The sequence below is a fragment of the Syngnathus floridae genome, chromosome 2, assembly GCF_059516105.1.
Source record: "Syngnathus floridae isolate MCC-2025c chromosome 2, RoL_Sflo_1.0, whole genome shotgun sequence".
Classification (NCBI taxonomy): Eukaryota; Metazoa; Chordata; class Actinopteri; order Syngnathiformes; family Syngnathidae; genus Syngnathus; species Syngnathus floridae.
In genome coordinates this window covers 21,294,120-21,308,194 of record NC_142414.1, presented here as the reverse complement: position 1 = coordinate 21,308,194, position 14,075 = coordinate 21,294,120, and the positions used below count along the sequence as shown (strand labels likewise).

At 40.0% G+C, this 14,075-nt stretch overlaps 1 protein-coding gene across 4 annotated transcripts in view; it reads right to left on the bottom strand.

The window, feature by feature from the left end:
- Window positions 1-14,075, bottom strand: part of hdac7a (histone deacetylase 7a) — a 40,003-nt gene that overhangs the window by 1,140 nt on the left and 24,788 nt on the right. For 3 of the 4 annotated variants that reach the window (XM_088356806.1, XM_088356792.1, XM_088356783.1), the window contains 18 exons: window positions 13,956-14,057; window positions 12,830-13,001; window positions 12,167-12,372; window positions 10,943-11,143; window positions 9,984-10,215; window positions 9,732-9,865; window positions 9,386-9,506; window positions 9,088-9,137; window positions 8,250-8,357; window positions 8,045-8,100; window positions 7,821-7,908; window positions 7,626-7,745; window positions 7,462-7,559; window positions 5,854-5,972; window positions 5,395-5,528; window positions 5,127-5,208; window positions 4,632-4,770; window positions 388-3,035 (listed from right to left, as the gene is read on the bottom strand). In XM_088356806.1, coding sequence (XP_088212932.1) covers window positions 2,993-3,035; window positions 4,632-4,770; window positions 5,127-5,208; window positions 5,395-5,528; window positions 5,854-5,972; window positions 7,462-7,559; window positions 7,626-7,745; window positions 7,821-7,908; window positions 8,045-8,100; window positions 8,250-8,357; window positions 9,088-9,137; window positions 9,386-9,506; window positions 9,732-9,865; window positions 9,984-10,215; window positions 10,943-11,143; window positions 12,167-12,372; window positions 12,830-13,001; window positions 13,956-14,057 — 2,205 coding nt within the window. In that variant the 3' untranslated portion in view covers window positions 388-2,992. Of the gene's footprint in view, window positions 1-387; window positions 3,036-4,631; window positions 4,771-5,126; window positions 5,209-5,394; window positions 5,529-5,853; window positions 5,973-7,461; window positions 7,560-7,625; window positions 7,746-7,820; window positions 7,909-8,044; window positions 8,101-8,249; window positions 8,358-9,087; window positions 9,138-9,385; window positions 9,507-9,731; window positions 9,866-9,983; window positions 10,216-10,942; window positions 11,144-12,166; window positions 12,373-12,829; window positions 13,002-13,955; window positions 14,058-14,075 lie in introns of those variants that run through there. The other variant, XR_015853233.1, reaches the window with a different exon arrangement.

Below are 14,075 nucleotides of genomic sequence, written 5' to 3'. Positions count from 1 at the left end.
ATGGTTTATCAAATGGGCACTTGCTGAGGTAGTAAACAATCAAACTAACTTATGATTTGTATTCAAAATGAATGAGGCATGAGGCAGCTAAGTGGACAAGCAAGTTGCCTCACAGTACTAAGGTTTGGGTTCAAATCTTGGCTCCAACTTTCCTATGTGCGGTTTGCATCCTGTCTCCATTCTTGTGTGGGTTTTCTTTGGCTTACCCTGCCAAATGTACAAATGACAAGAACTGCCTGAAACCCTTCAGACTCAAACTATCTAACACCAATAACTAATTTCCCAAATAATAAAAAAAAAACATAAAAGAGCAAGACAAACCCCTTTAGCTTTGCGTTATTAATTAGTTGATCATTGTATGCAGCTTTACAGTCTGAAAAAAACAAGTTCTTCGTTTTCAATAAGTATTTCTTTTTAATCAGGAGGAAAAGACAAAAGTACAAAATAGAAAATCTTTCTATACATACATATGGTAAGAAATTGGACGAAAACACAACACATACAGTATAGGTCATTAGGAAAGGACAGGATAAAATCCAATTCAACAGTATGACTGCAAGTCCAGTTAGTTAAACAGTTACCAATACGCATAAACCTACTAAATGCAACAAGGCACGTAGCTGATGTGTATTTTGGTCTTAGAAGATTCTATTTACAGTGTATTTCTTATAAGAAGAGTACACGTGACATCAGCAAAAGAGGCAGTTAAGAAGAAGGGAGGCTATTTTGGCCTCTGCATAAGACAACATCCACTGATAATAGATCACACAACGGTACTGCAATTACAGTACGGACACACACACACACACACACGCAGACACACACACGCAGACACATTTACTTCATGAACACCACAAGCTGTGGAAGAGCCACTAAAACAACGCAGTCGTTGGTTTAAAACAGGGCTGGCGAACGTAAGGCCCGTGAGAGCATTTATCCCACCGTGGAATTGTCAAAACAAATTAAACCTCAGATGAAGTGAAACCAATAAAAGCTCGTAATAAAATACCGTATAATAATCAATATGTTTGGTCATTGCATTAAGTTCTTTTCATGAACTTTGAAGACTAAATGGAACCCTAGTAGAAAAAAGTACTGCCTTGGGCTGAATTTACATTGCAGAATTCAAGTGACATATTTTCAAAAAAATGCATGGAATTGGAGATCTTAAATTTGGAATTAGGCCTCTTCCAAATGTGGATACAAATCTGATATGAGTTTTTTTTTTTTTTTTTTTTTAAAAAGGTTGGGCTCTATATTACAATCCTAATTGCCTAACTGATTTTCTGGCAAAATGAGGCTAATTGCAATTATGTCCTGAGGTGCTGCAAGCAGCCTACTGTGCATTCTTGAATCCGGCAGAGAATTGTCAGTTTTTTAGTGGAATTATACTGATTAAAGGTCACATTATCAATGTAAATGTTTGTTCCCCAAGTTGAAGTGATTTCTAATTTTATGAAGAAAAATGAGGATTACCAAGAGGATTCATTTTTGCTACACTCTATTATGTGCCAAAGAAGCCTTTCTCTCCACAAAAGACAACATTTTGCCAACATGACTTGAGTGGTTATACTTGTTAGATTAGGACTTAGATTTTACAAACATGCATAAAAATAAGTCAAATTTATACAGTGCATTGTTTTTTGTACACAATACTACGAAACTGTTTTCTGGCCCTGAATTTTTTTTTTTATTTTTACAATCAAAAGTCCAATCTAAATGTGGACATCAGTTTCCTAGGTATATGTCCTTCACTGAACCCACGGAATTATAAGCGCAGTATACAATTTGGAAAGGTAAATTCATTCATTTAGTTAGTTTTCAAGAATTGTTTGATTATGAAAATAAGAAATTGCAACATAGATGAGACTAAATTCAATTATAATACTGCAACCAGCAGAGATGCTGGGAGCTATGGAGCGCGCACGTCTGCCCAAAACACCACTGGTATGGAAATGAACTGACAGTTCTTGTCAAAAAAAACAACAACTAATAGTTAATAAATATTTAAATCTCACCATGGGAAATGAAGTCAAAAAATGCCCAGCCCTTGCATACATTATGGTCCCCATTATTGTTCCTATTAAAGCCCTGATTTCCAAAAGCTGGGTATTTTCATGCAGGCACTTCGACTTGGATGACATTTCCCATATAGGCGCAATGGAATGAGAAACACTACTCAATCCCTCGTGCTACATCAGTCAAAGCAAATGCCGCTTTACTTTGCAGAATATTAAGTTCAACAGTATCTGGGTTCATCGGTGTTATTAGGAGGTCATAAGACATTGGAGGGTAAAGATCAATGCAAGTAGCTTTCAATTACCCCAAAAAAAAAAACATTTTTAAGAGCATCGGAGCATCGTTTTCTACCCAGACTTTAGAATTTTTCACACTTCACATTAACGAATAAACAGTGCAATTAAGCAAAAAGGACTTTTGCCCTTTTCTTTTTCAACCAAATTGCAGCTGTGTCACATAGTGGTTAAACTGCAGTCAGGACGTTATTAAATCTCAAAATGTTACATACTTTTTCCATAATCATTCTATTTGTCCGGGGGGGGGGAGTCAAAGTGGTATGAAGCGGGAGGAATCCAAAGTCCTCCAATGGACGCAGTCCTTGGTCCGAATGTTAAGGCAAAGTTGAGGTGAGGAAGCCAGCATCTGCAAAATAGTGCTTGAAGGAGAAACTTGAATGGTGCGTGTGTGAGTGTTCAGAGCTGTACAAAAGGCACAATTCATTATCAGTCAAGTTCATAAAACATCTCGTATTGCTCTTTGGTGAGGTTTCACAAGGTTGGCGCCGAGTGGTTCTCAGCGTTGAGGTGCTTATGTCGCATTTGTGTGTCTATGTGGCCACAAGGCAAGATGGATGGATGAATGGATTGCTTGTTGCCCCTGCCGCCCATTGTCATGCTGGTGAGCGGTGCTGGAGATCCAGTGCTACAAGTGGCGCCAGTCTAGTTCCTGAAGGGGAGTTGAGTGAGGCCAGCGCTCACATGGAGTCACTGTCATGTTCCATTGGCTCATCCGGAAGGCTACGAGAAAGACAGAAAACTGGAGGTCAGCCTCTTTTTCTCCTCCCATAAAATTTGATTGGCGAGCTCTGCCAAGGAGATGCCACTACTTTGGGGGCAAGTGGAAAAAAGAGCAACGCAAGGAGCCAGTATGATGGGAGGACGCAAAGGTGCCGATCCCGGATATTTCCCCACTTCCTGGTACTTTTTTGACAGTAAATGCATAAAATTTGTTGTGGTTCCAAATGAGGATTATCCATCCTTGGAAAGTCCCTTTTCACTCACTGTAAACTGTACATGAATTTATGATGCACACACAGGAATAATATATGATTCATACAAAAAAGAAATGATGATACTGGAGCCTGTTAAGGGACATTTTCCTGGAATCTCTGGAGTCGGTTGAGAGCAAATGACGATCGACGCATATCATCACCCCTGCACCTTGTTTTTCAAGATTTGGCTTTTTGGAACGCAAACATTGATTTTGGCATATCGGGTGAAAGAGTTCACACTTGCATTTGCAAAAGAGAGCTGCTATCTCGTATAGAATAAGCAAATCTAAAGCCATTTTGACCATTGTGAGTCGATAAGAACAACTGGCAATGTGACAAGCGCTTCTAAAGTCCTCCATGGCAAATTCACAAAAAAGCAATTATGACTGCTCTTCTCTTGACTAATACTCCATTTGAATAAATTTTTCTAGGGCAAGTGACGCACTACTGTTCAACCGCTGCAATTTGACATGTCGACTTGGAGCAGTCTTCAGAGTTTCAGCCTGTGCTACCTTAGTGGTGAATATTTTTTACTGAAACTTGTTACAAAGGGGCATCCATGAGTAGCTGACCATATGAAAGAGTCCAAGAGATTCATTGAGAAATAATGAAGTCATCATCCACTTTTTCCAAATGCTTGGTATTGAACTTGGGTTGAAGTGGGTGGTCATTTCTGGGAGCTCTTGTCACATTGCTACTAAATGATTTACAGTTAAAGCCAAATTATTCATATTGTTGACTCAATTTAGGAAGAATTGAACATTGGTTTGGTGAATGGATGTTTATGGTGGAAATACATTCAAGTGTTGAGTTTAATTTGTGCTGTGAGCCTGTGACTAAGCTTGCAGCTCAATTTTTTTAAATTACAAACTGTGTGAGACCTGATACTGGGCGGATATTGTGTCATTCTTTGCTGCCTTCTAGTGGTGATGTATCTGAGGTTTGCTTATACGCTGTACTTAAGTGTACTTAACTGCATTTTTTTTTTAAGTAGACCCTACTTGATTACACAATGCACAGTTTGACTTACTGATTAATTTGCATACTACTTGAGTAAAACTATCACTGGTGTTAATTGTAGCACACTTTAAAAAGCATTTGACTAAGCGGTGTCTTGTAACTTGGGCAAACTCTAACAATGATGCACTTGTGCTTTGGTAAGGAGCAACGTTATTGTTGCACATTGTTATCCTCACATCAGAATGTTAAAAAAAAATCAACTTGTGTATGTTTTTTTTCTTCGTACCTTGTTATACCGAAGAAGTTAATTGTGTGGGTTAAATATTTGCTCATACTAGATGTTACTGCCTGATGACTGTGAAATGTTGTATGAGTCGAGTACCTCTCACTGGAAAGAACTCCCACAGAGAGCGAGGCCAGAGCATTGACGGCATCCGTTTCCTCGCAGTCTCGTCTCTGAGCAGCGAGGTAGGACAGAGCCACGGAGCCACTGTATGCTTTCACACTCTGCCAGTACTGACCTGAAACACACAACATACACAGATAAATGACTAAATTATGCAGTGGAAGGTGACTGGACAGACATTAGTACACATGTTATTCATAAATAGTATTTTATTTTATTTGTGCTTATTATTATTATATTATATACAATTACTTTATTTTTTTATATTATTGTTAGCGGCTATAACCAGGAAATTTCTGTACGGTGTAATACAGTCATAATTAAAAGTGAAGAATTATTCATTTTACATTGTACATTGGAGGTACAATGTACCTCATTCACTTCGATGCTTATTTACATTGTACGCCGAAAAATGAAATGCGTGAGTCAGGTCACTAACAATTGAAGGTTGCGAATACAAGGATTGCTCACTTTGAATTTGTATGACCGTCTGCAAGGAGCGGACAGCGTTATCATTTGGTTTCTGCAGCAGAACCTCTTCTGATAGTGGGTCCTACGGGACAAAGAGGACACAAAAGACGGGGAAATACATCAGAAACGTGTTTAGTCTGACATTTAGGAATCCAAATTAGGCAAAAACCTCACGGACAATTCAGAGTCAAGTGGTTGGATGTGGCAATTTCTTTTTTTTTTTTTTTTTTTAGATTTTTAAAGAACACCATTACCCAGCATGCCTCACCTGTGCACCGAGAAGCGCACTGACACAGGCTTCTGATGCATCGCAGATGGCTGTGAGGTCATGACCTCCTTCCAGGGACAAAACCAGACGGCCCCCTGCTAGAGACATCAGCTGGCGAGTCAGGAAGCTGAAACCTATGAGATGCAGCACACACAAATATTGATGAGATCCAGTAATTAAACCAAAGTGACGTTTGCCTTGCTGTCTTTACGTCAACTTTACTACACTTCCCAATATTTGTTTAAGACAAGTATATATTTTGACCTCCCGCTGCACGATGCCAAAAGCAGTCACTGTAATTATGGTCACATCAGAGATGCAGTCAGGGATGCTTGAACACACAACTCCTGCTTTTCAGACTAAACTTGACAGGAGGTATAATAATCTATTAATACCTCTCAAGAGGCCAGAATGTAAAGTTGCTTGGCAAAGAGTGTTGTGGTGAGAGGCCTTGCTTACATTTGGCAGAAACTTTGTACCCTCCAAGAGGTGCCGGGTTGCCCTCGGCAGCGTCGAACCCAGCAGAGACCAGAACGACATCCGGGGCAAATTCCTGGGCGATGGGCATCATCACTGTCCTGCGGTTGCAAAAAGTCACATAAATTTCGCTCGGCATCAGTTGAGGGGCAAGTAGCCATCGTGCCGTTTAGCAAGAATTAACACGTGACTTACGAAAAATATTACATTGTCTGAACTGGAGTCTATTCCACCAAGATGTGCATGTGCAAAATGCTTGGTTGTCTATTAATACAAGCGCTGAGCACATAAGGGAACCGAGTAGCTACTGCTTACAGTCGGCAATTGTTTTCCTGACTTGCTGTCCAAGCAGGAACTACATTTTATGCAATAGTGACTGAGAGAAAATAGAAGCTTTTTCAAATAACTTGAACTTCAGCTCACCATTGCATTGAAAACAAGGAAATGAGAGAAGACTAAATTATGAATAAGCAATTAAGAAATTACCAAATATGAAGTCACTAAAATACACAAAATGACATTTTCCTTTGTCAAGTGAACCCTATCTTTGGTGAGCAGGAATATTTATCAACCCAAATGTCTTGGGAGAAGAGCAAATGAATAATACTTGAATTATAAATAATGAAGATAATTATAAATAAAATGGTAAAAAACAAAACAATTGGTGTTTATGTTTTCACTTTTACAGTGCAAGATTAATGTTTAAGAACAGCAGCATTTTCACAATAAACACAACCTGTGTGTGCTGTATGCTCTGAGAGCATGAGTGGGCTCCCTTTCTTTTGAATTTACCAAAGTTTAGTAACCAAATCTGTTGAAATCCCCTCTCAATCCACAACCCTTGTATCTTGCTTGTATAGCTTCCATCTTGTTCTGCCCGATGCTGTGACATTCCATGTCCCAAGTCAGAGTGACCAGTGTGAATAACCTAAGAGCGCGTTTCAAACCATGCTGACAAAACAGTTCCATTCTATAGAATGGTGCAAATGCAAGTACCTGAGAGCAACTCTAAGGTTTGATTGTTGCTCTGTGCTTGTGAAAAAGGTTGAAGGTTTCCATTGTACCGAACAATTTGGTAAGACTGGAGAAGAGCTGTTGGCGAGACTCGACTTGAGCTCAGCGCAGTCGGCAAAGTTCAAAGGCAGTGAGCGAGTCTGTTTCCTATTAGAGCCCTGTCACTCTCCTCACGTCATTGACAACATGGAGGAAAAGAGGAAAACAGTCCATCTGGGATCCATTTACCTTCATTATTCTGCCTGGGGACTTTGGAGACCCCCCCCAATCATCATCTTTGCACACACACGCACAAACACACATAAACACATGCTGCTGTCATGACTGCATGCAGATGAACAACATGAGCTCATAGACACAGAGATAAACTGTGCATTCCCATACTGTGATAAAAACAGTCAAACACACACACACACACACACACACACACACCCCTATGTGCTAACAAAAAGCACAAGGCCGTAGAAGGTCATTCAGCTGACTTAACTGTTTCGTTTTGGTTTTCTGAACAAGTGTTCTTGTTTCGTTTGTACATACAGTACACATTGTCTTGTGAAGCAAAAGTGTTTTTCCTACCTGAATGCAGCAAGGTACTCTGCATCCCCCATGGGAGGGTCCAGACCTCCTGTCCATGCCACATTCACGTTGAAGCCCTTCCCGGCACCTAAGCCAACCTGTCGTGATAAAGATTTAGTCAGAATAGAAATGTAATGGACCATCGGCCAAGATATGCCACCCACCTCAGCAGGTGATCCACTGCCAGGAAAGAAATTGCCATGATCATAGCGATGCAGCGACATGTAGAGGACACTTGGGTCACTGTAAAAAATTTCCTGGGTCCCGTTACCATGGTGAACATCCTGGGAACAAAAATCATTTTTAAAGACCATTTATAAATTCTGAAGTGAAACATAAAGCAAAGGTGGTGATCTTACCCAATCAACAATAAGGATTTTGCTCACACTGAGCTTTTGTTGGAGTTGTTTGGCGGCAATAGCTACTGAATTGAAGTAGCAGAAACCCCTGTGAAAACAGATTGCCGGCTTGAGTTGAAGATAATGACATGGAAAGATTGCAGTGGTTTGACGTGACTCTGAAATCTGACTGTCTTCATAATGTTTATCTTAACAATCGAGGACTCAAACCCATAGACACTTACATTGGGTTGGAGGGGTCCGCATGGTGCCCTGGTGGTCTGACCACAGCAAAGCCATTCTGTTTGAAAAAGAGGGTATGAATCAGATTATGTTATAAAAATAGCACATTGAGGTACCTTGTGTATGAAATGTGCTATAAAAATAAAACTGGCTTGCCTAATAATACGAATAACAACAATAACAACAAAGGTAAAAAAAAATGCTCACCTTCAGCTCACCCTTGGCCACTCTGACAGCCAGCTCGACAACACTGCCGGCGGCCATGCGTGCCGCCGTGGATGTGTGCGACTCATTCCAGATGGTGTCGTTGTCAACCTGGCGCACAAATGAAAACAAGATAACAAATCAATGGTCACGCACGACTATCCATCAGACCTCTTAGACCCTTCTCAAGGTTAAATTCAAGCACCTCAATTAACAAGCTCCTGCAGTACTTTTCAGTCGTGCCAAACTATACTTTCCATTTTTAGGTATGATAAACACATACACAAGATGATTGCTTCAGTTGAGCACATTCAAAAAAGAGGATGATAAATATTTTTGTTCCTTAATAGCAAAGAGAGAGGAAATTAACAGTAAAGAGTCAAACATACGTACTGTAATATTTTCGAAACATGTTGGGTGTATAATATTTTTATGAATGTTAACAAGTATAAAAAGAAATGAACCAATAATGACATAAAAACCTTGAAGCAATACAACATGCTCCCTTTGAATATAGACAAAATGAGCACATAAGGTCTGACAACAATACCTAGCCGTTTTTGAAAGCCGTTCAAAAATTTAGGTTTTTGTTCTAATTTAATTTTCTTATCATTGTGCACTAAATAGAATTATTGTCCACCTAACTCAATATTAGAACCTATCTGTACTTGTGACATGTTGCTTTCATGGTTTTCATGGTCAGGTTGTCAAGGAAACATTTGTTGCAGTCCTAAAAAGTGATCTTTTGACTTTGACTTTGCAGTGCATTCCATGCAAAATAATGTAAAATATTTCACCACAGAGAATGTACAACGTGAGAGCAACTATGTTTTAAACTTACTCCAACACCTCCACACGGTAACATGACAAACATCCTTTGAGAGAGAATTCCTGAGAAAAAAACAAATTAACAGTCAAATATTACATCCAATTTTCAATATTTTTGGGAAACCATACAAGTAGGAAATTGCAGATGCTGACTTGAAATAACACCAAAAAATAGGTTTATTTAAAAACATGAGCGAAATATAATTTGCAAGTGTGAATCGTCATTTATTTATTTATGTCCTGCGATTGGCCAGCAAACAGTTTTGGGTCGAAACGCCGTGAGGAGCAGAAAATGAATAGATGTAGCATACCTGCCAGTTTGCGGTTGTCCAGTTTGAGCCTGTTGAGCGGGTTGGTGCCGTAGAGCAAAACATGGCGCTCCGTATGGACGGACTGCAGCTCTTCCAAAGTTGCCTTACGACCACGAATGCTCTGCGACAACACAAGGAGGGCGATTGTTAGACTTAAGACTAACTCAGTCCTGCACTATGAAGGATGTTGCCAGCTTCAATGTATAATTCAATCTCTGGGGAAAAAACAACTCCGTTCAAAACGGTTTAATGTTAATCACTAGAAAAAAAAAAAAAGTATCACTTTCTGGACAACAACAAGCACTAATGAGTCAGTGTGTGTGCATGCGTGTGTCTTGAGTCATACCTCACACTGCCCCCTCAGGCCCCTCTCCTGTAGTCGAGACCAGATGCTCTGTATTCTCCCAGCATGCTCTGGGTGGCTGCTGTTGTCTCCGCAGGCACACTGGTGCTTCAACATTTGAGAATCATACACCAGACCTGCACAGGCAAAAGTGTCTCAGTGATCACTGCGCCTCTTTGGTTGGTTCGGTTCCGATCAGGCTTTGGTTGTGACATTTAAGAGCTGGCAAAGTCACACACAGAATGTGCCACTCACCAGTGGTGAAGCGGGATTTGCTGCTTGACTCCTGCCCAGTTAGGCTCAGAGGTTTTTCGGGCAGAGTGAGAGATGTAGAGGCCGGGGACGACTGTGTACGTGATAGAGGCCGATGCATACCCAACGCGCCACAGACCGCGCCGCCTCCGCCGCTACGAAGCATCGGTACGGCCAGCGTCTCCATCTGTCGATGTAACTGCTGCAGCTGCTTCTGTTGTTCCCACAGTAGTGACTATGAAACACAAGAGCGGTCAAGACATGACAAGATGTAAGAGGAAGTATATCCCACATAAGTTTTAGACAAAGTAATTTGCCGTTATCCAATTTTCCTGGCCTGTCTTTGTATTTTTGTTTGTGTGCTCCTTTTCACAAGGGTATCCATGACTACAAGGCCGAGACAAATGGTGGTGACGATGATCTAACGAGAACGGAATTGCCAAAATGCAACAAAATGTGATTTATTACAGTTAAGAGTTTTACGGCTTTTTTTAATGTCACACAGTTACCTGTAGAACTTTTATTTGCAGAAATTAATTGTGCTAAAATTGCCTTGAATAATAATAAATTATATTTATATTGCACTTTACATTGCATAGAACAGTGGTTCTTAACCTGGTGAGTCGGCTTCAGGGGTTCGGCAGAGCTGGTATGCTATTCCCCCCCGTGGATGGCCGAACACACCTGAATGTCGTGTAAATTCGCGATAACGCATATCTGAACTGGTCTTGCAAAGGCAACAGCAGAAGTCACACTGATTTGAAAAAATAAGTACTGTATGTAAAGTCAAATGTAGAATGATTAGAATTACATTTGAGTCCAAATTAAACCTCATTCAACCACTGTTGAATCTAAGCCACTTAGAGGCGGATAATACTGCCATCACGAGGACAGTCAACTGAATAACAGCTTTGGAGGACATACTGTAAGTTTTGTAATAACTACAACTTTAGCACACCAACCTGATTGAGTATGAGTGCATGTTGCAGGTTGATTTGCTCTTGACTATTGGATGTTGCTAGATCCGCCTCCCTTAGAGAATCTGGCCTCAGTCTGCTCTGATAGGCTGGCTCCGAAGGCGACGTTGCTCCACCATCTTCTGAGTCCATGTCCTCGGAAGGGATCTGATGCAGTCTGGGTTTCTCACTGGACTTGGACATAAGCTGTATGGAAACACAAAAATCCCCACACACCCCCACACATGTACACGTAAAACACACAGACTGGCAAAGTTATCAGTCTTTTGTGATTCAAGGAATTGCCAAATCATTATTAAAGTTGCGTAACATTTATTGTTATTAATAAGGAGGATATCAGTGAACAGGTTCAAAGTCCTTGGTAAATATCATAAACTCTAGTTCCAGTTCACTGTGCTCATGTAAGATTTTAACAGCTAAAAAAGGTCTCACAGAACCTGAATTCATTTTGTATCTAAGATGGACACTTTGCAACACATTAAATTATTTACACACACATCTTAAGCGCTTTACCTCAGCGTACAAATGGGTTTTGCTCAACAAAGAATTAATTGAGTTTCAATTCTCCAGTGTTACACCGACAAATTCTTGGTATGATGGTTTGGCCCATTTTCACCAATCAGAGCAGTTTGGTTCAGTATTGTAAGTTATGTACTAACCTAACCATTATTTGGCACCTTTTGTCAGGATTCTAACACCAGTGGCACAAGTGCCTAGTTGTCATTGGGTGGCACTAAGAAATTCTCACTTTAAAGTCCGAATTCTGAGAAACTTTAAAGTGAGAATTCCCACATTCTGACTTTAAAGTCAGAATTCTGACTTTATTCTCAGGATGCTGACTTTAAAGTGGGAATTTTGCCTTTGTGCTCAGAATTCTGACTTTAAAATAGGAATCCTCACTTTCTCAGAATTCCCACTTTAAAGTCACAATTCTGAGAATAAAGTCAGAATTGTCACGTTAAAGTCTGAATTTTGATTTTAAAGGGACAATGCTGACTTTTTTTCTCGGAATTCTGACTTTAAATCATCCTTTTGGGAATGGACGAAAAAAAGAGGCTGTCAATTAGTGGCCAGACAATTGTCACTTTTGGGAATGGAAGAAAAAAAGAGGCACATTTTCGAGTAAACTAACTTTTTTTATGATTTCTCTATTTGAAATTGACCTTGACTACACTGACATTTCCCCAAAATTGTAGGGAGCCCGCTTACCTTTCCGAGGTGAGTCTGTTGTTTTAATCGCTCCAGTAGTTGCGTGTTGTGGTGCTGTTGGAGGAGGTGTGAGTGAAGCATCCTGGGGCTTTGCGGGAGGGGTTCTGAACGGGTTCTGCTAAGGGGCTTGTGGGCCTGGGCACCCCCTGGGGACAGTTGGTCCAAGTGGGAAGAAAACTGTAGTGGCACTGAGTCGAGTGTTGGAACTAGTTTGAGGCAAACGGACAGATGGCAAGATTACATGAGAAGAAACATATTGTATATTTAGCAAACACATAGAACATTAGCAAACTATAAATTACAGAGAGATTTGACCATAATAAACTAAATGTGGTCACAGGGAGCTGGAACTTAACCTGGTTGATTTCTGGCAAATGTAACCCACAAATGACTTCCTTTTGTTTGTATTTCTTAAATGAATTACTACTATATGAAAACATCAATAGATAACTAAAAAGTATGACTCAGTTGGAGTTTTTAAATCAGTTAGTTTAGTAAGTTTAGGCTGATCCTTTCTGATATCACGTTTATACATTGACAAATATTAAAAAGGTGGACATTTCTGTGTGAAGCATAAAGACAGCAATTCAAAGACCCTACAACTGGTAATCGACCTAGTGGGATGTTCTATATTAACAACATCTTGTATGTATGCGTTCTTACCAGTGAGTAGTGGAGCATGAACCAGTCCGGACGGCTCCAGGATGATAACAGGAAGTCGTGAGCTGAGCTGCCCCGCTTGATCCTCTCTGCTCAGAGGCAACAAGACCTGCGGGGCTCCGGTTGCGACCAAGGGCCCTCGGCCAAGCTTCGGAGTGGACAGCTCTCCTTCAACCTGCACAAATGACATATGCGTATGAGTTGTATGGTAATTTATGGCAGATCGATTTGGAACTGGCTTTATTTTGCCAGAGACCTTTTCCACAGAAGCTATTGTGACTGATTAAAAGTACATAGTAGTACAAACACAAGCTTAATGAAGGTTCAGTTTCATTTCGAGAAGCAGGTTCCATGCTCGTGTGCAATTATTTTTTGAAGTAGTTGTGAGTATTTTTAAGTCATGGTTCCATATTCAGTAGTCGGAATGGTTCTGAGGCACATTTCATATTCTTTTACTGTTTTTAAACAGCATCATATTAACATTGTGTGATAAATTGAAGAATTGCTAATGGTCATTAAAGAATTGTACAAACAGCACGTCTAATGATGGCCTTTGACTTTTATTGAATAATTAATATCTTGTGATATCTGACACCTGTCTTAATAATGTAGGTCAATTTGACTACAATAAATTATAAGAAAAGCTAATGAAAACAAAGACTGCCATAGCTTACACAATTGTTGAATACAATGACAGATTCTATGGTGAATAAACAAATACATTAAATATTAGGGATGTTCAATACCATATTTTTTCTGACTGGTACCAGTATGAGGACTTAGTTCTTGAGTAGTCACTGATACCAAGCATCGATAACACGAGTACTGTTGATAAATACAATTTCCCCAAAAAGCAATGACAGATCATTTTTTCAAAAGACCTTTTTATCCCAATATATAGATTTTGGATGAATTTTGAATTGATTAACGGCAATTTGCCATTCCTCAAATTTCTAATTTCTAGTTCCGGATCATAAAATAGCCACGATAGAGAAGACAATCCTAGTATCGGCCAATATTGTGAGTAACAAGACTGTGAAATAAGGCTGTCTTGTGTCTGTACTCGCCCATATCTGTTTTGTTTGTTGTTGCGTCTCATGAATGCCATTTGTTTGAGTGCTGTGCTTACCCTGGCATTGGCTGGTAGTCCAAGCGTGATAGTCGGCAGAGTGGAAGGACTCTGGATGGTGAAGTTTGCCAGAGTGCCATCTCTGAGCAGCAGCTTCTGTGCCTAGTAAATCCCAAACAT